At 39.4% G+C, this 26,231-nt stretch overlaps 1 protein-coding gene across 1 annotated transcript; it reads right to left on the reverse strand.

Annotated features, from left to right (window-relative positions):
• On the reverse strand, positions 1 to 25,729 carry LOC137294508 (visual system homeobox 2-like). The gene is made up of 5 exons (XM_067825539.1): positions 25,262 to 25,729; positions 24,807 to 24,906; positions 11,485 to 11,608; positions 2,833 to 3,013; positions 1 to 1,884 (listed from the first exon to the last, which is right to left on the reverse strand). Exons 1-5 carry the CDS (start codon positions 25,668 to 25,670, stop codon positions 1,604 to 1,606), a joined length of 1,095 nt encoding a protein of 364 aa, XP_067681640.1. The 5' UTR covers positions 25,671 to 25,729; the 3' UTR covers positions 1 to 1,603.
• Between the last annotated feature and the right edge of the window lie 502 nt (positions 25,730 to 26,231).

Here is a 26,231-nt window from a genome sequence, read left to right on the forward strand (position 1 = left end):
AACATACTTCATTTATCAATTTAAGAAATGATTGTGTGGTCAACAGACATAGTAATAATGCTGTGTGTATGAAAATAAATAAAGTAACTTAATTTGTATTAAATTTCAAATGATATATTCAACAATTCAACAAAGAGGTGGAAACAAAGCATACTGCCCTTTAAACATTGTAATCTCAATGAGCAGTGTTGTCATAGACACTGAAACCTCGTTAACCCAGACGATGATAATCGTATTGAAATTGGTTAGATCTGTATACAGAATTACCTTGACTATACAATAAAATCCACCGAAAACATGTAGATCCCGTATAGTATTGGAGGGTTATGCTTCCGGATAAATGGGTTCTAGGCTAACGAGGATTCATTGTACGAGGAATGTTCAAAGGTGCAACTGATTTTTTTCAACGTCCCAGCTGGCTGGTCCGCCCTCTACCGTATTCAACAAAACTCGTCAGTACAGCTGGTCAAATGGGCAGTTCGAAAACGTACTCCAAACTGAATCAGGTCTTTTTGTTTAACTCGAAAGTTGACTCACATCTCAAGATATCCAGAGTAAAGTACGTGAGCCATGATGATAATCATAATAATTATATTTAAGTAATATTTTCTGGATATTCTCAAATTAATGCAACAATTTACAAAATCTACATAAGTGACAAAAAGCCAGCCTTGTACTCGACAAATCAGCTTTAATTAAGCTTGCAAAAACACCACTCCTCCTTGATGTATGCCAAGCCCAAAGCACACTCTACTATTATTGTTATTATTTTAGGACATTCAAGTCGCGCACATATCCAGGCAACTAGTACGTGCTCAAGGCCCTGTGACTGCTTTTGGTTTTAAACATAGTTGAGAAAAATTGTTTCAGGTGTGTGTAAAAATAATCACATGCATGCTGTCCCTGGTTGCAAAGTAAACATTGCTCACTCCAATTCCGAATCTGAATAATTTGTATCAACTAACTTTCACTTTAGACTTTATCGCTATTGTGTAATATGGGCGTTTTGTTTTGCACTACAGCTGACTGGATTCATGGTCCTAAACGTGATAACAAAGCTTCACGTACAGTATTTGTGGTAAGCTTAAATGGTGCAACAATATCAATCGCACAGTGATACGAATTAGTAGATTTTAAACGAGTTCGACGCAAAATGTTTATCGTATGGAAATGAAAACAACTGTGAAAAAATCTGCAAAGTTGAAACTAATGCACCATCCTGTACAATTATTCAACTTAAATGACACGAATACATTATGATTAAATACATTACCGGGTTTACTAAAGTGTTATGAGATCAAACTCCACAGTTCGACGATGGTAGAGTGTATTCTGGCAAACTCGGCGTTTGGGAAATCTTGAACTACGATTGTTCAAACGTTTTTGAGTTAACGGCAGACAATATGTGATGTTCTGAGTAATGGTGAACATGAACACATTCCCCTAAAATGATATCACTTAATGCGCACGATGTATGTACCTAAACTTGTATTGTATAAATGTAAATTGTATATCGTTCAAACACACAAGAAACATTAACACAATTAAAATCTCTGAATAACACAGGATATAGACAAACGACAAGCAGTACTGCCTATTTTCATCAATCAGGCATTTCGGCTAACTCCGTCGCCCGCAGACTAACGGCGGCCTCGTGATTCTCTTCATCGGCGCTCTCCTCTGAAATGTCGCCCTTGCCTTTCTCGTCTTCCCTGTCTCCATTCTGATGGATTCTGGCAGTGTGCTCCTGCGCACGCGCACGAAGTGCGGCGATACTTTCCGACCGAAGCTCTTCTTTATCTTTCACTTCCGGGTTACAGTCACGACTCTCTTCATCATCGCTCTTCAGTCTTGTACTCGGGTCACTTGACTTGCGATACATACCTACACAGCAGCAGAAATCATATGACATTATCACACAGAAATACATATTTACTAATTAACATTACATCACACTGAGAACGAAAGAGTTTTAATTTTCTAATTTATCACCGACAAATACTATTTCGTGTAACTAACTGTCCACGTGCCTTACCTATCCAAAATATAATCAAATAAAATGTATGCTCAGCATACTGCGAGGGTGTTATTTGGATGTCCTATATGCCAGTATATAATATTTGGGATGATCTGGAAACCAAAGTCAGAGGATCTTAACATAAGAAAGGGAGACAACACCCTTGTCTCCTAAGGCCGACGTGGAGTAATAATAATATGCGGGTTATACATATATAGTATACATATACACGTATGGCATTACTAATCAATCACTTGCACGATAAAATATTCATGTGTCACTGTAACGATCAATGATAGAAGGCCTACAATGTCCTGCACACAATAAACTTGACAATCACCCTGCCCCCACGAGTACCATAAAACCATTGCATTTCACTTGATGATTAATTGCGTTCACTAAGAGATTTGATCATAATTAACACAATCTTCATGAAGTGTGTGAGATGACAGCAAACGAGCTTTAAATGATTCATATAGAATGTAAGTACTAATGTTAGTGGCGTATTCAAGAGGCCACGTAACCTAATGCAATGGGGCGTGTCGTCAGTATCTCTATTGTAGAGAAATCTAGTTGAAATTTAACATATGGAATCCAGATTCACAAATAAAATGTCTTTGTGACAGTCACTGATAACATATAACATTATACAGATAACTTGATAAAAAGGTCCTTGTACCGTGTGTGGGTTGTTTTTCAGGAGTTTTCACTATTATTTTTCAAGAGTTAACACAACAGCTATATCGCTTAGTTTCTACTGGTGCAATATAGAATATTACTCATAGTTACCATAGATAAAGTTAAGTGTTACTCACTGAGTAACCATGGCGCAGAGGAATCAAGAACTCCTTCTTTTCCGCTTTTTAATATGGTTTCCGGAAGCGGAAGTGAGTGCCTGACCATTGCTCCGTAGAGTCCGTACTCTGCCATGATACTGCTTCGTCCCCACGTCTTCTCCGTCTTCCGCCACTTTGCTCGTCTATTTTGAAACCACACCTGAAAATGTGTTTTGTCGTTAAGGAATATCAATATGACGGTATGACATGACTGTGTGACAAGTCGTCGTTCCACCAGCCATGTTTCATTAATGTCAAACAATGTTCTAGCGGCAGGGGCCCTTTTGTGTGTATATTTTACCGTCGTTTTGAATACAATCTAAGATTACTTCACTGATGACCATGTAACGCTTCCATAAACGTTGTCTTATATCAGGATCACAACATTCAAAACTCCAACTCAACATTCTGAAGATTTTCAGACATCAGTGGCAAAAAAATCTTTAGACTTTGGAAAGTCACACATCCGTGAGACAGGATATGCAGGGTTTTTCATGAGCATCTGGTATTTAAATACATGCATAAGATTTATGGTTATGTCCGGTCAAACTGGACCCACTGATCTCGGGTTCGAATCCTAGGTGTGTCTCCATTAAGCTCCCTGGTGTCAGCTGTATGCCCGGTGTGGTTCTGCCACAGTTCAGACATTCCTCATTAGACATAGCTTCTTTGCTATTAGTGAATACTACATGTGTAGCCTTGTATGGTGTGTGCTCAAGATAGTGTAATGAATGAGTCTCACTGGATAACTGACAAACTAAATTTGAAATGAAGGCAGCATACGAACGGCACATGAATGCTATTTCTTAAACCTAAACTTCAAACACTGAATCGAAACGTTTTCGTTAACTTGAAATAAGCTCATGTTTGTCACCTGTTTGTCAAAGTTATATTTTTAGTGTATATAGTGATATGTTCCCTTAAGGGCATGTATTTTTTTCCAGGTTTATTGCCTCAAATTTGAATGCCAATTAGCAGAAAAAACTGATCCAGTTCAATGAAGGACGAACGTACGTTCCTAGCAAAGGAAAGATATTTCATATTATTTGCCATACATCTAGCTCATAAAATATCATTATTTGTCATAACTGGTCGACTGTGCAGTTAATCACAGGATAACGTTAAGACAGCGCGTGTAGAGTCACATAATAACAGCTTTAGAATTAGTAAATCACGCCCATGCGCTGGGAAGGTAATATAGGTCTCTTTGTTGCGATGACAATGCATATAGACGTCACGTGGCCTGGATGGAACGATGCATAATACGCACTTTGGAAGCTGAAACTCGAACTGATGACTTAGAGATATTGAAGATATTATGATAATCTTAACTGGGCTATTTCTTAAGCCTTAGTAGGAACGAAGCCACACATTTTGTTTTTTGTTTTGTCCCTAAATTTTGGTTGTTGTTGTTGTGGTTGTTTTGTCTTTTGTTTGGTTTTTGGTTGTTGTTTGTTGTTTTTGTTTGTTTTTGTTTTGTTTTTTTTGTTTTTTTTTTTTGTTTTTTTTTGTTTTTTTTGGGGGGGGGTTCTTTGGTGGGGGGAAGGGACTTTTTGGGTTTTGTTTTGTGCGTGCACGCGCGCGCGTGTGTGTGTGTGTTCAGAAAGCGAGAGAAAATGAAATTGGACAAACAAATATATTTTAGAACGATTTAGTTGTATAATTAAATGCACAAGGAAATGAAATGGTATGTTTTGATTGGTTGAATCTTACTGGGTAAGTATCGACATGTGACAGATATATATATATATATATGTTGATGTGGCGTATTCAACATGAACATCAATCAAAGTGTTCATGTGTAGAGATGCCCGACATAAATATTGAACTTGAGATGTGTGAAGACAGACACAAGACATTGACAGAAGATGTAAGCTGTTTACTACCAAGACATGTGAGTATTGGAAGTAACACCACAGACTACATATTCCACCACAGTCTATATATGTCTGGCATCTGCCTGCATAGTGAGACACTGCGAACAAAATTATATACTTAAAATGTGTCAACAAAACGTAAGATGATGTGCGGAGTTGTACAGCCTTTTACTGTAGCGATATTATAGCGGGGACGCAGCTAGCCAACAACAGGTTTGTCATCCACCTGAGATGTTCCAGTGCAAATGCAGAGTTTACCTGATATGTTGCATCGCAAACAGAAATTTTTTTTCTGAAATGCTGCAGTGCAGATAGAGAATTTAATGAAATGGTGCAGTGCAATAGTGAATTTACCTGAAATATTGCACAGCACACAGAGAATTTGACTGAGATGTAGCAATGCAAACAGAAAATTTAATTGAATATTGTACTGCAATGAAGAATTTGCCTGGCATGCTGCAATGGAATAGGGATTTTCCTGAGATATGTCAAAAGAAAACGCATGCATTTGCATATGGATTTACGGAAGATTTTGCAAAATATACATACGCACTTACTTGCATCGTTGCAACACAAGTATGTGTCTTTACTTGAAATGTCACTTTACAAATATGTGGATTTTTGTCGAGCTAACATTGGGATTCACCTGCAGCGCTGCAGCGAAAACTTGACTATTTACCTGTGACATTGCAACGCAAATATGTGCATTTACCCGCGAGTGTGTGGATTAACTTTACGTTTCCTTCCCTACAGCCACAAACCTAAACATTGACCTTTTGGTAGAGGACAGTCATTAGTGACACGAGGGGAACACGGTTTATAGCGAGTCTTTGTCTTTACCCAAATGCCGGGTTTATTGATAAAGAAAACACAGCTTTCCGGACCAGCCTAACCTAAGTGGACGACACCAAATGAAATATAATCACACAGAATAAATAGAAGGAAATACCCCTTTGAGAAGCTTTGACGTGTCGGCCCTAGTACACATCCACAGTACAGTCCCGCAGTTTTTGTTAATGCCCATTAATCGAGTCAAATCCTTTTTAATCGACAAACAATGTTCCGAAAACTAGTCCCAGCAATTACCAGGTAATTGGAAAGTTCGCGCTCCGACGGGCCCATGACGCTCGCCGACAGCCGTGAAGCGCGACTAGATTCTCAGATTAGACGGAGTTCTCTGTATTCACGCAGGAATACAGCTAATCTCTCTCGTAGATAGAAAATTAAATGACAGTGGGCGCAAATGTTTCTGTATCAACCGTTTGGCGCAGCAGATAAATGATTTTCACAGGGAATCAATGCTAAAGCAATTGTCGGAATGAAAGAAGGCTTGTCGAAAGTGACTCGACCGTAACCGCATCACGAGCGCCCTCTCGCGGGACCAGCTCATCCAATCATTTCTCTCAATACATTTGCGTGTCGTCTACAGCTCCCGAAATCTCGTTTCAATTCCTAAATCGACAATAATTGAAAACAATTAGGCTTTTGAGGGCGTTCAGGGAATACATCACGCGGTTGGGGAACGTATCGCTAGTTTGACTACAGATTTATTTATGTGATATGGACTTGGATGTTTCTGTTCCAATTTCGTAATGGTTATTTGATTCAACTACTTAAAAACTGCTTTAACAAGATTAAACATAGTTAATGAAGCGATCTAAAAGTAATTTTAGGACTTTTTATGGTCATTCTTAATTATGAATGAGAAAACTATTTTCACTCACCACATACTCTCAGTGCTACGGTGCGACTTCTCTTCTATCGTGCTATTAATATGATTAAATTTGCTTTAGTGAGTTAACTTTTCAACAAATATCAATTTCATTAACATTCCATAGAAAAGATATGGTTAAAATTGAATGATGGGTAATATGAACTGAGTGAGATTCGGTTCGTTCCATCGCTTGGCAGAGTTTGATACCATAACATGTTGGAAGGTGCCCTTCTCTATATCACTGACCTTTAATATAATAACGTTCATAAACTGCCCTCTCTGGGATTCAAATGGTTTCAGGAGATAGCAGGGTTTGTAATGTTAAAACCAGAACGTTGCCACTGATAAAATTCTCGGTAATGTAAATTAAAAAGTGAATTAATAAAATACACGGTTATCACATTTTATTCTTCTGATGGCTCTGTATCATAAAGTGGTTACTTAGCGTCAGACCAATTAATATTCTGTATGTCTGCTGATGGTTAAGAGGAGGAGGTAATGGGTGATGGTTAAGTGGGGGAGGTGATGGTTAAGAGGAGGAGGTGACGGGTGATGGTTAAGTGGGGGATGTGACGGTGATGGTTAAGTGGCAGAGGTGATGGTTAAGAAGAGGAGGTGATGGATGATGGTTACGTGGGGGAGGTGATGGTGATGGTTAAGTGGGGAAAGTGATGGTAATGGTTAAGTGGCTGAGGAGACGGTTAAGTGGAAGAGGTGATGGGTGATGGTTAAGTGGGGGAGGTGATGGTGATGGTTAAGTGGGGGAGGTGATGGTTAAGAGGAGGAGGTGATGGGTAATGGTTAAGTGGGGGAGGTGATGGTGATGGTTAAGTGGGGGAGGTGATGGTTAAGATGAGGAGGTGATGGGTAATGGTTAAGTGGGGGAGGTGATGGGTGATGGTTAAGTGGGGAAAATGATGGTGATGGTTAAGTGACGGAGAAGACGGTTAAGTGGAGAAGGTGATGGGTAATGGTTAAGTGGGGGAGGTGATGGTGATGGTTAAGTGGGGGAGGTGATGGTTAGATGAGGAGGTGATGGGTAATGGTTAAGTGGGGGAGGTGATGGGTGATGGTTAAGTGGGGAAAGTGATGGTGATGGTTAAGTGGCCGAGGAGACGGTTAAGTGGAGGAGGTGATGGGTGATGGTTAAGTGGGGAAGGTGATGGTGATGGTTAAGTGGCAGAGGAGACGGTTAAGTGGAGAAGGTGATGGGTGATGGTTAAATGGGGGAGGTGATGGTGATGGTTAAGTGGGGGAGGTGATGGTTAAGAGGAGGAGGTGATGGGTAATGGTTAAGTGGGGAAGGTGATGGTGATGATTAAGAGCGAAGGAGACGGTTAAGTGGAAGAGGTGATGGGTGATGGTTAAGTGGTTGAGGGGATGGTGATGGTTAGGTAGGGGAGGTGATGGTTATGGTTAAGTGGGGGAGGTGATGGGTGATGGTTAAGTGGGGAAAGTGATGGTGATGGTTAAGTGGCCGAGGAGACGGTTAAGTGGAGGAGGTGATGGGTGATGGTTAAGTGGGGGAGGTGATGGTGATGGTTAAGTGACGGAGGAGACGGTTAAGTGGAGAAGGTGATGGGTAATGGTTAAGTGGGGGAGGTGATGGTGATGGTTAAGTGGGGGAGGTGATGGTTAAGAGGAGGAGGTGATGGGTAATGGTTAAGTGGGGGAAGTGATGGTGATGGTTGAGTGGCGGAGGAGACAGTTAAGTGGAGGAGATGATGGTTAGGTAGGGGAGGTGATGGTGATGGTTAAGTGACGGAGGTGATGGTTAAGTGGACTAGGTGATGGTTGATGGTCAAGTGGCGGAGGTGATGGTTAAGTTGAGGAGGTAATGGGTGATGGTTAAGTGAGGGAAGTGATTGTTACGTGTGTGGTAGGAAGGGGGGCTTTTGGTGGATACTAAATTGAAGACGTGCATGTATCATTATGTGCCAGGTGTATAGTGGGCTTTCTTTTTATTCATAGCATTTTGTCTGAGTAGTCAACTGACGACAAAAAGATTTACTAAATATCTGTATGGTTTTCAAGGTAACATGTTAGGAAATCCTAGATGGGAATGAGTTCCTTACTGTGAAAGTGTAATTCCAAATACAGCAGATTTTATGTAATATGTAAAGCCTTGAATGTGTGTCATAGTCCCTAAATGTATGAATGCCATCGCTGAAAAATCAGTAATGGCACCAGGTTTTCGTGTATCTGGGTAAACACGTCCTGCAATATCTATTCCTCCTCGACACAATTCGAATAATAAAGTATGTATTTAATTGACGCAATAGCATGACGTGCGTTATTCAGTTTCAAGAATCTGTATTCCAATTATGATCAAAGAGGGATTACTGCTTTATGGAAAACTCATTATTTAACATAATTGTTCGTATAGGCTTGTAAGCACTAATTGTGACTCTAATTATTTGAGTGTAATGATCTAAGATAGTGATGTTAAATACTAAATGTATCTTTGCTGTCGGTAAAAGTGTGTTTCATTTTGTGACTTTAATTCACAACCCTCTGATATTGGCCACACACGCACTAGTCTCATGTATCAACCACGCTTGTTCGCTTTTCATAGCGTAATTTTTTTTAAATGGTTTTTGGTGTTATTAAACACAATATGTTGAACTTAAATGTTTTAGGATAAATTTTCTTATTTTGACAAGTGAGCAAGAAAAATACTTCTCTCGTCATGTACACAAGTTCACTGACAGACCTGACCTAGTCTTGAAAGTATTACTGGTACACTGAACACGGCATCGATATATCTGTTCCAGAACATCTTATATCGTGTCTGTCAATGGTTCGAGTTAGCACTACACAAATATAGCCATTGTCCTACCACCATGGAGGTACATTGTATTATGAATGATATTGTATATTGAACTTTATGTGCCACCGGTAGTAGCCTGAAAGTATTAATGTTCTGTTACGATTATCTGTGATCAGATCCAAGTCAAGACCAATATACCACACGCGAAACACTGTGTGTATGTATCAAGGTAATCACTAGCTGGTGGATTAGCGATCACAGACAGAAACAGATTGTTGCGAGGTCTGACAAAATAGCCGAGCATGCAGACTGGTCCAAGGATCGTCTCCCTCTTGTCATGAAGACTGGCACGGGAAATGATAAACACTTAAGTTTGTTTCCGGGGTTTTTTGTTTTTGTTTTTTTGGGGTTTTTTTTTTGTTTGTTTTTTTTTAGGGGGGGGGGGGGGGGGTTGTGCGTGTGCGTGTGCGTGTGCGTGTGCGTGTGTGTGTGTGTGTGTGTGTACACAGACATACATGTATGTATGCAATATAGTGTAATCTGATTTACAAGATGTGTGTTGTTTTGTGTACAGACACACATGTATGTATGCATTATAGTGTAATCTGATTCACAAGATCTCTGTTGGGTCATTATCAGTGCGTATACTGACACACCCAAAATACATTTTCAATTTACACGAGGGAGGATCGAAATGGTATGAATAATATGTAACCATTGATGCAAAAAATTATATGTGTATGTCATACATTATCACTCTGTGCATTCCCAAATATCCTAGAATCATTTTGGAACCATATGTGACTTTACACTTAACACGCTTATTTCCAAAATGAAACGAAAAACAGCCTACATCCCAAGACGGCCATTAGCCTATTAAATTCCAAACACCGCGATCGTTTGCATCACTACTTGTGGCATATAATGTGATTACATTACGAAGGGAAAAAGTCAAATAAGTTCACAACTATCCCCATAACTAAAGCTTATAAATATGAAATAGCACGATGGAATTGCCAATAAAATCATTGCTTAATGGAAGAAGTAATTTGAAAGTGAATTTCCAACTGCGCGGGGCGATATGAAGCAAGTTTCATTCCGTCCAATTCCCCAAGCTCGTCCTTCTCAGCTCTAGCCCGAATCACAATGAAATTCAATTACCACACCTTTAATTTCTAAACGAGCTGTAATTCACTGAGATAGCTGGATTGCCTATCAAGTTATTGACTTAAACGGTGATCCATTTACTGTTATCGCTACCGTGAATATAAAACAACATTTTTCATTACTGCCCTCATTTATTACAAGCCAGGCCAGTTACACAGCCCAGAGTTGATTGGTTATTAACAGGAATAACAGTATCTTTCATCGAGAACTATTTTACTCTAACAGGGCACATAATAAACCATTAGAACTCCTGCTATCCTAAATCGCATAAACTGAAAATTGGGCTTTTGTGTTAAGTGTTTGCGAGGTGAAAAATATCGTTAGAATTGGCAATCGCTTTGATGGAGGTATATTTTTCGGTCGGGAAGGTCTGTTTGATGTGAAAAGCCATGCAGTCATCGCACATTACCTGCATATAATACACAGCGTTTAAACTGTGGCGACTGTCTTCGTGAAGAAACCGCTGTTTCCTGTACCTAGACACTGGACAAATTCCACATAGACTGTGATTTAATATCTATTTTATCAAGGTTAATCTTACATGTTCACAGGCAAATTATTTATAAATACCCTGCCCAAAACCTCAGGCCATCTTTGAACAATGACTGATCAATAATTGCACACATTCTTGGAGCGCTCAAAGCAGTTAAATGCTACTGAACACAGGACGGGTTCCTGATCACTACCATCACTTATCGTGGACACCTTCACACAGGACGGACACCCGATCACTACTTTCACTTATCGTGGACACCTTCACACAGGACAGACACCTCATCACTACCTTCACTTATCGTGGACACCTTCACACAGGACGGACTCCTGATCACTACTTTCTCTTATCGTGGACACCTTCACCCTTCACACAGAACGGACACCTGATCACTACCTTCACTTATCGTGGACACCTTCATACAGGACGGACTCCTGATCACTACCTCGACACAGATACTATTAACTGCACAATTAGTAATGCTCCTGTTGATAATATGGTACACACAAACCAGATGTAGATGTCAATGTCCGCGACCACAGACCCAGACTATCCGGCGTGTATAGACACCTCTAGGGACATGCAGTAGCATGACATCCGCTGGTGTTACCTGTATTCTATCTTCAGGTAGACTGGTCTTCATGGCTAGAACCTCCCTAGTCTGTACATCAGGATAGTGGGCATCCTTGAACGCCTTCTCCAGCTCCTCAAGCTGGTAACTGGTGAAGATAGTCCTGGAATTACACACCAGAAAGGATAATGCGTGTCTATCCTAGAGGGCATTCATGTAACATAGTCAGGACTACTGTGATACGAAAATAGACAATACATGAAAATACGTACAAACATAAGTATAAGTATAAAAATAACGAAATAGGATACTGATATTTTCACACGTGAATAAGACATGCGGAAATGTGGGGATCTGATCACTACCTTTACACAGGACGGACACCTCATCACTACCTTCAAACAAGATAGACACCTCATCACTGACACCTCATCACTGCCTTCAAACAGGACGGACACCTCATCACTGCTTTCAAAAAGGACGGACACCTGATCACTACCTTCACACAGGACGGACACCTCATCACTACCTTCACACAGGACGGACACCTCATCACTACCTTCACACAGGACGGACGCCTCATCACTACCTTCAAACAGGACGGAAACGTTATCACTACCTTCAAGCAGGACGGACACCTGATCACTACCTTTAAACAGGACGGGCACCTGATCACTTCCTTTAAGCGGAAAGGACACTTGATCACTACCTTCAAACATTGACAATGAATGGCAGTATAAGGAATGTGTCATATTTTACACTCTCTGTTACAAGCAGGGTAAGATTTGTGTATAGTGATCTTGCAAAAAGGATGAAACCAGATAATCATGTAAAAGACTTAGTGATGAGACTACTACAATACAGGATGATGTTAATGACGATCTCTTCAACACTGGCATATTTCATCAACGTCACACGCGGTAGGAGGTACACCAATAGGTAACGGACGACAAAAATACCTGTGCGGTACTCGCGATAGACCATGAATCACTACGATCAGCGAATCCGCACAACTAAGGTCTGCAACTCAGCATAGAGGGTTGAGCTGTGTTCCCTGCCTTCCCTCTGTTCCCACTCACTTGAATCAAACTAACTTGTGTCAGAGAGAATGATTTGTTGAAAATGTCAAAAGTAAACTTGGGAGCACAATGCCCACCTCATTAAACATCACACATAGAAAGTCGAAGCGTTCCCGAAAAAGAAATTTTATTGATGTAGTTGTAACATAGACAGCAATCGTTCAATATGGACTTGATCAATAAACTCGTTCTCAACAGATCTCAATAGATCTCCACATAGATCAGTTCACATCACTCTTCACTGGTCCATACAACCATAAAATATACTACACTACATACCACCAATTATCTTAATTACCTAATGATGTATTACGAGTAACAAAAGAACTATAAAAGCTTTTTAATAAAGTCAATCGATTGTTCGACGCTACAGTGAGTAGGAAAGGTATCTGTGAATTGACAAAAACAACAAATGAAAGAAGGAATGGTTTGTACTTGGGTAAAAACTTTCAACTGTAATTGAATCAATACCTCACATAGCAGGTAGCTGGAACTGGTATAACAAATGAAAACAAACAATCTGAATTGATTCCAGTGTGTGTCACAACCTGTCGTTTGTTAATATAGATCTAGTTCCATTTAATGTCATTTTCCGACCACTAAGTAATCAAACATATTTAAATAAAACATTCAAATGTGACATCACTGATAACATAGTTTTTCATATTGAACTCACATGGCACGATACAGAGGAGACACAATATCCATGCCATATACTAGTACATGCATTGATAACACGGCGTTGATGGGGTCATTGACAGTGACATTACGATATGTCTTGATAACATGTTGTCAATGGAGTACAGTCTGTTCTAATGTTCGCACGGCGACATTGACAGTATCAATGTCTGAACTAGTAAATGCTTTTGAAGAAAATGACGACTAGAGACATTGCCCTCCTGGAAGCAGAAAGAGACTGCGGCTTTCACAATGGCAGGCTCAGTAGTATTCCAGTTTATAAGAAACAATCTTTCCATGCGACAGTTAAGAGAATATTGTTGCTCTCTGAACTGAATGTTAACATTCACTGTGATATTTTGTTGTTACAAGTAAGCAATACCTGTGCCACATCGCGTCATGTGATGATAATAATGGTAATAATCGCAATCATCATCACCAGTAATTATCTTCAACAGAATCAAATGTCCTCAGGACGATAGCACTATGAGAAGTAGGTTTTTCCCAGACGGATAACATTAACAAAGGGACAAAAGAAACTATCTATACCGGCTAATTTATATTACAAAATACACTTTTCAACTGTTTTTTTTTAATATGTCTAAACATTAGATGTTCGTGTGTTTTTGAGTATATATTGAATTAAAATCTGATTAAACAATTAAACAGAATCGCACAATAAAAAGTAGTTGACACTATCTTAATAAATATGCTTTGTGGCTCATATTTACAGCGTGGCAAGGAACAAGTGGTAGGAATATAATTTCTGAACCAAGTTTTCATTGATGAAGTATTTTCACACAAAATGACCAATCAAACTGTTTGCAGGAATGGGTGCAAATAGACATCTGGACTTGTGACAAAATTTATTTCAGTTTGCATTGATTAAAACTTTGTGTACATTTTCCCCTCTGTTGAGACTGATTTTGCAAGTGCTAGGACTGCCCTGGCCTTACACTTGCATAACAAATGAACGCTTGGGGACTAGGGATACAGAGCGTGATAGTCAGGAAGCAACGTTTATAAGCCACATTTAAGCCACGTGTTTTAGTGCGTTTTCATAAACAAAGCGCAACAATCTCACAATCTGAAGTATGATAAAAAACATAAGTGGTACAAATACAAGTAAAATTCTTTCTGCTGCACATTCAATTCGTATCATTGTTTGAAATGTAATCACTTATGATTACATTGTAATAATTGGTCAGTTGCATGAAGTCGTTTGAAACCAAACTCTCGTCCTGGCACATTGGTAACCGCGAGCTCTGTAAATATGCTCTCATAATGCTTTCAAAAGGAAGTCATGGTTGCAAGGTAAAGAGAGTTTTGCACAGTCACGCAGAGAAACAGGTGATTTCCAGAAACTGAACACAATAAATCTTTTCCGGTGCATGCATGCCGTTACAACTATGTTAATGCATTTTTGTCATGTTGTCTATTGAATGAGCTTGATGAATTCTATTAATTATTATTACAATAGGATACTATTGCACCGTAAACAGCCATAGTTCCCGATCATACACCTCACTCAGTCGAGTTAATTCACAAACCGTATATAGATTTAATGTACATGGCTTCGTAATCCTAACTACATCACCTTTTCTTTGTCGTGATTACCGTGGTCGGTAATGTTAAGCAAATGACGGCAGTAAAGTAAGGTGCATGCAACGTGGTTCAATAAAGTGCGGGTAGAGGAGGCAGTGAAGTAAAAGTAAAGTAGCACAATAAAGAGTTGGTAAAAGATGCAGTGAAGTGCAGGTAGAGAGGTGCATGAAAATAGCGTTAACGGGCTGGTGCAAGGTACAAAGAAAATGGTGAAGTAAGAAAAGCTAAGGGGCACAGCAAGCGTCGAGTGGAAGGGGAGGTAAAGTACAAGTAATCGGTATGAGTAAGGTACAGGTAGAATGGTCCGGTAAGGTACATGGTAAAGTTGCAGGGAGGTACATGGAAAGGTGCAGTGAGGTACAGGTAGAAGGGACAGGTAAGGTACGTGGAAAACGTGCCTTGGGGTTCAGGTAGAAGGGTTCTGTAAGGTACATGGAAAAGGTGCAGTGGGGTACAGGTAGAATTGTCCTGTAAGGTACGTGGAAAACGTGCATTGAGGTACAGGTAGAATTTCCTGTAATGTACATGGAAAAGGTGCAGTGAGGTACAGGTAGAAGGGTTCTGTAAGGTACATGGAAAAGGTGCAGTCAGGTACAGATCGGACTGTCCGGTAAGGTATATTGAAAAGGGGCAGTGAGGTACAGGTAGAACTGTCCGGTAAGGTACATTGAAAAGGGGCAGTCAGGCACAGGTCGAACTGTCCGGTAAGGTACATTGAAAAGGGACAGTCAGGTACAGATCGGACTGTCCGGTAAGGTACATTGAAAAGGTACAGTCAGATACAGGTCGAACTGTCCGGTAAGGTACATTGAAAAGGGACAGTCAGGTACAGATCGGACTGTCCGGTAAGGTACATTGAAAAGGTACAGTCAGGTACAGATCGGACTGTCCGGTAAGGTACATTGAAAAGGGGCAGTCAGGTACAGGTAGAACTGTCCGGTAAGGTACATTGAAAAGGGGCAGTCAGGCACAGGTCGAACTGTCCGGTAAGGTACATTGAAAAGGGGCAGTCAGGCACAGGTCGACCTGTCCGGTAAGGTACATTGAAAAGGTACAGTCAGGTACAGATCGGACTGTCCGGTAAGGTACATTGAAAAGGGGCAGTCAGGCACAGGTCGAACTGTCCGGTAAGGTACATTGAAAAGGGGCAGTCAGGTACAGGTAGAACTGTCCGGTAAGGTACATTGAAAAGGGGCAGTCAGGCACAGGTCGAACTGTCCGGTAAGGTACATTGAAAAGGGACAGTCAGGTACAGGTAGAACTGTCCGGTAAGGTACATTGAAAAGGGGCAATCAGGTACAGATCGGACTGTCCGGTAAGGTACATTGAAAAGGTACAGTCAGATACAGGTCGAACTGTCCGGTAAGGTACATTGAAAAGGGGCAGTCAGGTACAGGTAGAACTGTCCGGTAAGGTACATTGAAAAGGGGCAGTCAGGTACAGGTCGAACTGTCCGGTAAGGTACATTGAAAAGGGGCAGTCAGGTACAGGTAGATCGGTCCGTTAACGTACATGGGAATGGTGCAGTGATGTGCAAATATATCAAAGTGCAGTAAAAGTTTGTTCAATAAGGTACAGGTGAGAGTAGCTGTATGCATAACAATAGTGATGACAGTTATCCTTAATTCAACCATTCTGAATGAAACATGTTCTCCGCCAAGTATGATATTAGTTTTCTTCCGCGATTGTTTACCACCTGGTTTGGATCTGATGAACTTTGCTAAACACAAGAACTACTTACCAAAAAAAATATAACCTCGATACTGCACGTTTATGTGTGCAGATGACATGGTGTTCAGAAACTCACTCACTATCCACAACAAGATGCAAGCATTGCTTTTTATTTATTTATTTTCCCATCACTCCGACACTATTTGTCTTCAAGGTACAGACATTTACAAAATTTGACTCTGACTAAATGATTACCACAGTCACCTCCTACTTGGGTGTGGTTCGATCTTTAGAAGGAGATATTGGACAGAGAATAACCAGTCGAGAGTGCCGACGGAGAAGATTCCATCGAGATCAAAATGCAACTAGTGGTTACAATTTTATTAAACGTTTGCGTGAAATGAAAAGCCTTAAGAAATATACGAAAGGGTACCACAATTTAAATACAAACTTCCTATCATATCATGGAGCCCCGTGATAGGAATCATTAAAAAGAAGACTGACAGATTCCAGTTGATCGCGTACCGGGCGTCCTACATCACCAGGTATATTTGTGGTTGTGTGATAATAGGCACGTGTTGATTTATAACAGAATCTGAAACAGCAAATATAGGAAGCACTCGCTATTGATTACCCGGATAATGAAGATTCTAAATGTTGCTATTATATTATCCAATTACCTATTATGAGGATGCATTTATCAAAAGTGACAGTGTGTAAAAAGATTGATGATTTTACCAAGATTTGTTTCAATAACATGATATTGGCAGTTGGATGAGCACTGTCTGTGTCGTCCCGATGAAGAATAGTCTGCTTGCAAACATCTTGTCTCACATTACTCCTTGTGCAGTTGATGATGTTCTCTAGTCGTCATAACTGTGTTTTGTATCTGGCAAAATAACGTCCTATAAAGGTCCCTATGTGGCATATATAGGTACATGTACAGAGTTAGATACCCTTACCCATCACGAAAACACCAGGTGTCGTCGCCCTCTTTACGCTACCTATCCATGCATGTTGAGGCTAATAGAACATATTTCGGCACATAATCGGGACTGTTCTCCGGCACTGTATTTTTTCATGTATTAGACATTTATCGCCTATCAGTGGTATTGTGTTTTTAAAGCAGAGTTTCTGCATGTTGTTTCTTAACTATGAGCGAATTGTAGGAACCAACAACAATTGATATTCAAGAAATCTTTAGCACTGTCAAAATACTATTTTAAAAATATGTCCTTGTGTGTGGAAATCATTAAATCGCTTTAAATATAATTTTCCGAATTCATTGAAATAACTATCTTCTTTAAAACTGGATATAGTTTCCATCTTTGTCAACCTGTCTCAGAAGCAAATGGAGGTAGTTCGAGCCCGCGTTGTATTGAAGGTGACTGTAGTGAGGAACATCTGTTCCTGGGTGAAGTGGTCAAATCGCTGTGTAGTTAACACGTCGTGCATGTCGTCGTCTATAAAACCTGATGTAACCACGTCCACCTAACATTCGTCACTGAAGTCGACAGATGTCGACATGTCAATAAGTGCATGACGTGTTAACACCTCTAAGAGAATACATATCGTTATTTCTGGAAACACTAACCGAATAATTCATGCTGACGTTTGTTGTTGTGTTGTATGTCATGACGTCACACCAGACAGATGAATTATATACTACAGGGAAACAGAAAGTAGACACAAATGCTTGAGGTGACTGCAAATGAAAATACAGGAAATTGTTATTCGATAAGGATATATGTCATACGGGTATTACTGATATGTGGGTTGAGCCCCAGTAACGTAAATGTTCCAGTGTGATTTTTTCCAGGTTGGTTTTTAATCCAATCATTGATCATAATGGGTATGACTTCACAGATGCAACATTTGTAAATGAATGAGTAAAACATAAATATATACTTTTACCATTTATACCTTTCGAATACCATTTCATTGTGAGTGAAGATCAGGGTCAGTAATCACATAGTAAGCTCAGCCTTCAGTGAGTGAGGCAGAGTGGTACGCCGCTTTCAGCAACATTCCAACAATACCACGGCGGGTTTCACCAGAAATGACCTTCACACATACCCATGCGGGGAATCGAAGCCAATCTTCGGCATGACGCTTTAACCACCGGGTTATCCCACCACCTCGATTAGCCTTCAGAGTGATTGGTACATGTTTTTCAAATCCACATGGAAAATAGCGCCTGGTTACTTTTTTTTTAAAAACCCGACAAGTTAAATTTTAATTGTAAATGCAATTATAGGTAAATGCGTATAATTGAGGTATTCAAATAAACCCCATCTTTATCCTAGGTTTCCATCACCCGTGTCATCATGTTTGTTGTGTTTGTGGATCTGTTTGTGCATACGGCTGTAACATAACAACCGCACTCTTTCCAGACATGTATAACATGCTTGCTAAATACTATACGTGTATCCTGACGTTTTGTTGACACATACAGACAAGTAGTTTGTTTGTTTGTTTGTTTGTTTGTTTGTTTGTACATTAGGTTGAAACAAACCTGAGACTGATATAGTGAACACAGTTATACGCCTACGGGATACACATTACCGGCAACACAATTCATTTCATCACCTCTATAGTGATATCCGGGGGCAGACTTTACGCAGTAGTAGTAGTAGCAGACTTCGCGTCAGTTACAGTGGCTGTGTGTTCGATATTGTTATGAAAAACATATGAGTAATAAATCTGAGGTAATTTCAAAACAAGCATCTAAAGACCTACAAATTCGTGCTAAAGAAAATCTCTATTGTCATGTGGCTTTGAATCCTAATCATTGTTATTAAAGTTCAACATCAAAATACCGTGTAGTGCTTTGGTCACGCCCATAGCTTGTCTAATCAGTGACAATCAGATCAATAAAATCGACGAGCCTTTTCCATAAACACTTCCTAACGATAAAACGTCCTGTTGTTATTCCGATAATAACAATGACACCAGGTGTTCGCTAAAATGTGAGAGTATCCAGTCCACATGTCTCCAGAGTACCTGCCGTCGGTACCACAGTCTTTTCGAACATGATTCCATTACAAATAAATATGACCTTCTAGTTATGCCATTAAACTGATTGTTCCACAAGACTGAAAACTCGTTCAAGCATTACCAAAGTTGCACACGACATTGAAAGTTCTGTCAGGAGCACCCCCACAGTGTGTCAATGACATTTAGAAGCACGTGCTTGTGGTCTGGAGTTCTGTCATACGCGTTGATCCTTAGATACAAATGTCAATTTGTCATAGTGAGAATGTCATTGAATAAAAGCTGTTGCTGGGATCTGTATAAAGGGTCATTGGTAAATTGGCATTAGCCCCTGACGCACAACCGGTACTGTCCGACACGTACTGCGAAAATCTGGCATCACAACGGTACATTACACGATCATATGTTTACGGTGTTCCCTGTACTTACACCTTAAAGTTACATACAGGCAGCAGGTGTGAACGAAGACATCCAAACACTGTCTGCTTACCCAGATGTACGTTTCATATATACGTTAAATAGAACGTCTATGCTAAAAATGGACAAGGGACCGTTAAATGTTAAGCCTCCTACTTACTGTAATTAGTTATGAATTTAGATCATTTTTGTATACCGATTAAATTTGAAAATGCATTTGACAAGTGTTCAATAAATCTGTCAATGATACTAACTCGCAATGGTTGTATCTAAGTTCTCTTTAGTCGGTCATACAGATCCTGAAACCAAAACTGTGGCAATTCTAGATTTCCAAAAGTCTCAGGACTCCTTTCAATTATGGCTTATCTATTTTTTTATTATGAACGATTTTTATTCTGTAAAATATGTTCATTTCAGAGGCTAGTTGGAAGTCTTAAGGTCTCTTAAGGCCTCGATAGCGTCACTTCGAGCAGTTGGCTCAATCACATAATTCGACTGTGGTCATCAACCAATTTGGACACGACGTTTAAAACAGGTCAATCAGTCGAGGAAGTCGAGAGACACTACTGAATGGTCATTATCAAGTACAGATATACTCAACATTGGACACGCTTCTGTCAGTACATGCGACCTGACGTGCCGTTGTGTCTTTATCTGCTGAGAACAGTCATGCATCGTCTCTATTTCATGAAACCATCACCTATTTGGTTTAACATTCCTACTGAGCAGCGAGGGGGGATCGAGGCATCAATATTCCACAAATGGCGTCTCTAGAAATTGTCCTCACACACTGTCCTCATGTTGGGATTCGAACCTAGGTTATAACATCCGCTGTTTCCACGAGTCTACCACTCAGCCACAGACTACAACAAAGTGTTATTTTGTATAGAATTATGATAGAGATCATGTTGCCTCTGATAATATGATACACACTTACATTAATTGCAACAATAGCATCGCTTTGTGCAAACGAACACTTAAATGGCGTTCCTTTAATAGCATCATGAGAATATTATACCCTACATACGTGTGATATATACACACAGTGCAGCAACGCTACGGAATGGGCATCTTTCACAAACGGCGTGTCAAATGAATACTAATGAGAGGAAATTTACATTCAAATGACACTGTCCATTAATGTTCCCCGGTCGCATATGGTTACATGATAGATAAGCCATGTCACATGCACACGTTGACGAGTTAACGACACTGACATACAGAGAGACACATATGGATCGCTTTGCCAGTTACTTCGCCAATATTCTTAATTTGCCATGTTTTAAGTCATTTTGAAGGGGATCGAACAATTACACATGTATATTCTTATTTGGCTTAGGCAAAAGCAGAAGAGTGTTATTTAGGACAATGATACAGGTCGCGATGGGCAGCGCATCTGTTCACGGTGGTACTGACTTGACAATGACGCCCCATGCCTCACACAATCAAAAAATATGCAGGTAGTTATATAATTTAAAGACGAATAAAACCTTAGGTCATATAATGTATTGTTATACATCCTCAAAAATGTTTTACATCATTACCTTAGAAAATCTCGTTATCACAGTAATTGATATTCGCAACAATTATCTTATGAAATATATTTTATTCTTAGTTGTATATATGACAGGAAAAGTCATCTGACATCGTATTTGTAATTCTACAAGTATTCACTCTTCCAATCTGTTATTTTATGAACTGAATTTATATATGTGTATCAATACAATATTGATTACAGCCAGGTAACAGTGATGCATGGTATTTCCAATTAATACATTGACCTCCCCAGTGTACGTTGTTTTAATGAGAGCGTACTCTTTGGTAGATTGTAGACATTCCCTTAACACACAATACAGGAGAACCGCTCACTGTTTGTCTATGTAAGCGGCACCAGTGTTTGTAAAGTATCGAACTGGGTAACCAGTATCTGCATGGATGGAGTTAATTACGTAAAGTATAAAACATACATACAACACATAAGCGATGAAGAACCACTCGTGTCCAAATACCATGGAACGGGCTAGTTTCAATTCTGGAAGGCTATTTTTCAAATTAAAGAGGAAACCTGACGTTTTGAGGCCTACTATGTCAAAATTAAGACTATGGAGCAGTTCCCTCATACATTCTAATACTCGCGCGAAGAAATCTCGACAGGTCGCTTAAACTGGTGACGAGAAAATCAGATAATCAGCGAATTTATATCGATTATCCATAAAAGTGATCGATGTGGTTTTTGGTTTGATCGCGTTACGGGATTCCTGCACATGGATCCACAGTGCAAGAGAAGAATAATTCTAGTTAATTCCAAAGTGGGGTATAAAATGTTCACATCCCCACATTTCGTTTGGAAAAGATTTAGGCAATTGAACATGTCTCGACACTTTCAAATGGGGCTAAATCTTCGGGTTAAATCTATTTGATATAAAATGCACATCTAAATTAGTCATTTGAATTATTTAATTATCTGCTATTAGCTCCATCATGCATGTATGAAGTCACGACGGTCATTTTGTGGGAGAGCGTATTCCATGAAAGTAATGCGGCTAATTTCACGCATCTGACGCACGAATAAAATGCATATTTCATTTATTTTTTTTTTCTTGAACTAGATCATATAATCGTTCGAAAAAATGTCAAAAATGTGCTTGGTTCACTAATCAATGCAATCAGTAAGCAGAAATGAGTTTACAGAGCGATCGTTATTAAGTGATTCAACAACAAGAAAATAACAAATTGTGATACATAATTGAGCATTTCTAATTCAACTAAATTTGCCATATATATGCAAAAAGTGATATTAACGGAAATCATAATTCAGTGAGAAAACTAAGCACAAGTTATATTTATAGTATGCATTCTGAAATAAAGGTAGTGGGGGTGGGGGTGGGGTGGGTGGTGGGTGGAAATCGGATAAAATCAACAGATTTGTTAAGAATAATTTATATTCGCTTTATTTATAATGACATTTTGCGAGTTCGTACGTTCAACTGTTCACAAAATATATGATAATTTCTGTACAATTCTCCAGTTTGGCAACCCCGAACAAAATGGATTCTGACAGTTCAATCAGCTAATTGAGGGACAAATACCATATGAAAAGTACCCAAACAGAGTGTTTACTTTGAACCACCAAGGCTAGTTTGATGTTGAAAAGTATGGCATTATTTGGTCAGATAGCAGATATCTACAATAATTAGCACCATGTGTGATATTGTCATTCAACAATGATGGCGACAAGAAGGGGATAGAATTTCACCGAATGGTGCCGTGCTACAAAACGGAGAGTCGCAGTGTTTTCCCATTCATTCAGTCTAGTGTTAAACATTGCTCACAAATAAGAATGGGTCTCATTACACGTTTAGGTAAATATGCGTGATAAGATAATATGCGGTAACCGCGAGATAAACTACAAACGAATCCCTCAGCAAATAGGTATTACGAGCTCATCTAAAAACATATTTACCTATGACAGTCCAAAAACATTAATAGTTAGTCGTTTGTCATGAAGAACGTTTTGGAAGTCACGTACATACAGTCGTATTCTTTCGAGATTGGAAGTTGATATGACTATATCTCATTTTAAATTGACCGCTGTGGCAACCCATTGCAATAATTACGGTAGAAAACAGGATTTTAGAAATTTTATCAATATCTCTCATGTGAAATACGTATTTAATTTTCAGTGAGAGACACAAGTTTAAATCGGTTGAAATAATACAATTTCTGTGAAGAATTTGTTTCAGAACAGTATGTCGGTTTTTCACCATGACATTCGTTTCATATGTTTATGTTTATCTGTTAGTACCTATTAACCAGTGTACGAAATACTTCATTATGTAAAAAATAAAAAATAGTATAATCCTTAGAAAATAATGTTTAGGATGTATATGTAAATAGTGTAATGGCTAAATAGACAAAGACGATATAGTCAATGAATTGGATTGATATGTGTTCAATATTCAGTAACAAAATATTTTCTAAAATATTCCGAATAGGCCTTTTACATATTTGATCCGATAGGAAACGTGAAAACATTATCAACAGAAACCTGTTAATATTTATGAGTGTGACTGCATATTACCGTTATTTTAATCAAGCATTCTCAAACAGAGTGAATTAAAGGTATCAATGAAATTAATCATTTGAAACCATATGCGAGACAGGTCTGTACTGATGTAATCTAAACACACAACTCCAATCAGTCGGATGGAGCGACGGACCAGCTGGAATCGATTTTTGATCGATATTACACTTTGTTTAATGATTGCTGGATACACGCGTGTGAACAAAGGTTATTGAATGGTGATATTAGCAGTGAGGCATTGTTCGTTATTACAGGCCGACTACACGTAAAAGATGTCTACTGAGTAATTGGCAATCTTTCGAAGATCACGGCTAAAAAAAAATAACAAGATTAATGAATTAACTATAGACAGTGATGAAGGTTACAGGGAATTAATCGTTTTCTATAATGCTAACACAAGTTGGTTTGATTAGTTTGAACTAATCACACGTTTAATGTGAAACGAGTTGCAGTGTCTTTTAATTAAATAGGTTTTTCGGTGAAACTTTCAAACCATTGATAAAGAGAAATGAGAAAAGAAAATGCATCACTGCATTTTTTGGAGAGAGAGGGAGGGAATGTGACAGAATTATGTACTTCGCATTGGTTCGATGAAATTGCCCGTTTCAAATTTAGCGTTCATGGAAATTAACAAGGAGCGAAAAGATGTTATAATGTAACAAGTTCAATTATATTTTTGTAATATTGTAATTATAAATGTTGATATGTTGAAAACTAATTTAATATAAATTTGGTAATGTTCGATTTGTAACAATTTATCAATTTCTGACTGATATAATTCAAATCAACGGATTTACCTTACGAAGTGTAGAAGTGAATTTATGATAAACTACCTGTGTCGTCTTTTCTTCTTCTTCTTTTTACCGGAAGGCTGAGAAAGATGTAGTGCTTCAAATGTTGATTGTTGAGGCAATGACTTTCTGTCATCCACATCTGAAATCCAAAGAAAAAGTTCACAAATCAAGCCTGAAAACCTCTCATATTTTGTTGGCAATTAATTGTAAATATCATATCTACCACAAAGAAGTTGGAAAAGTTTTTAAAAATATTCTCAGAAACACATATGCGGATTCCCCTCCCCTTTTGTCCTGAAAGTTAACTAAATGACCATGGAAAACTGGTGAAAATGAAGTGTGCAGTCCTTCTTTCACAAGAGTGTGCACACCCACTCCCAACCCCTTGTCGAAAAGCTGTATCCGGCACTGGAAACATTATTCAAACAGAAAATGTTATTATACAAAAAGCATTGTTTTATGGCAGTCGATGAAAATCTACAAACTCCACCTACCTGTTTTACCATACTCTCTGTTATTCGCAGTCTGGAAAATGTTAAAGTTGAGGATAGTTTGTCCAGAAGTGGTCAGAGAGTCAATAAGAGGAGAGCCCCATGGTGGATAGGGATAACCCGCGTGATGAGCCTGTCGTGAAGGGGGTGCCCCCAGGGAGAAGAGAGACGCCCGGGGATCGGGTAGGTGGCTTGACTTATGCGTTAGGCTCAGTTCGTTGGGAGACCCGGAGTTCGGTGTTCGGTCCTGGTTTTGTCTCAGACCCAACAAATCACGGATAGAAAAAGCAGTCTTCTTTCTGGGTTCCATGAAAAAAGAAGCTGAAGTGGATACAGAGGCAAAAGTCCTGTTGTCCAAAGGTCCGTGCTCGTGCAGACTGGTCATCAGAGTTTGATGGGCTCCGCACTTCATCGTCTGGTCTATCAACGTCAAGGAACAGACGGCATCCGCTCGAGCAGACGACACCGCGATTGTCCGTCACACGCGAAACACAACTCACTCAGACGGAGCAGAGCCACATATTTTATCCCACAGTGTGAAAACAAGAACGACTCTGGACAGATAAAACGGCAGAAGTATCCGCCCCTCCTGATCGCGAATATTGAACACTGTGTCATTCAATGTAATCGCCAATTGTCGGAACCCTTTCAATACAGCCATTGGTTAAATTTCTCGGCTCAACGATTCTTCAATATTGATGATTAAGTAGCTGAGAGAACTAGTGCCACAGCTTCCCCTTATCTCTTCTCAAATCAGGCAAATATTAGGCGTATGCGATTATCAAGGTATCGCCAATAAAACAAGATGTGTGGGAATTGGCCAGGGTATGATTGATAGCAGTAAAACTGGCTTAGACGGCGTGGCCGTAATTGTAGGATATTGATGAAGTGTTTCTGCCCAATCAGGGTGTAATGGTATGAACTAACTAGCCAGGAGCCGCGGTGATGCCGTTTGAGAGAGACAACCAGTCTA

Source organism: Haliotis asinina, chromosome 8, assembly GCF_037392515.1.
Source record: "Haliotis asinina isolate JCU_RB_2024 chromosome 8, JCU_Hal_asi_v2, whole genome shotgun sequence".
NCBI lineage: Eukaryota > Metazoa > Mollusca > Gastropoda > Lepetellida > Haliotidae > Haliotis > Haliotis asinina.

Coding starts and splice junctions, on each gene's coding strand:
- LOC137294508 (XM_067825539.1), bottom strand. CDS start 25,670: ATGAAGTGCGGAGCCCATCAAACTCTGATGACCAGTCTGCACGAGCAC. Junction 24,907..25,261: donor CAGAGAGTATGGTAAAACAG/GTAGGTGGAGTT, acceptor TTTGGATTTCAG/ATGTGGATGACAGAAAGTCA. Junction 11,609..24,806: donor AAGAAGAAAAGACGACACAG/GTAGTTTATCAT, acceptor GTGTAATTCCAG/GACTATCTTCACCAGTTACC.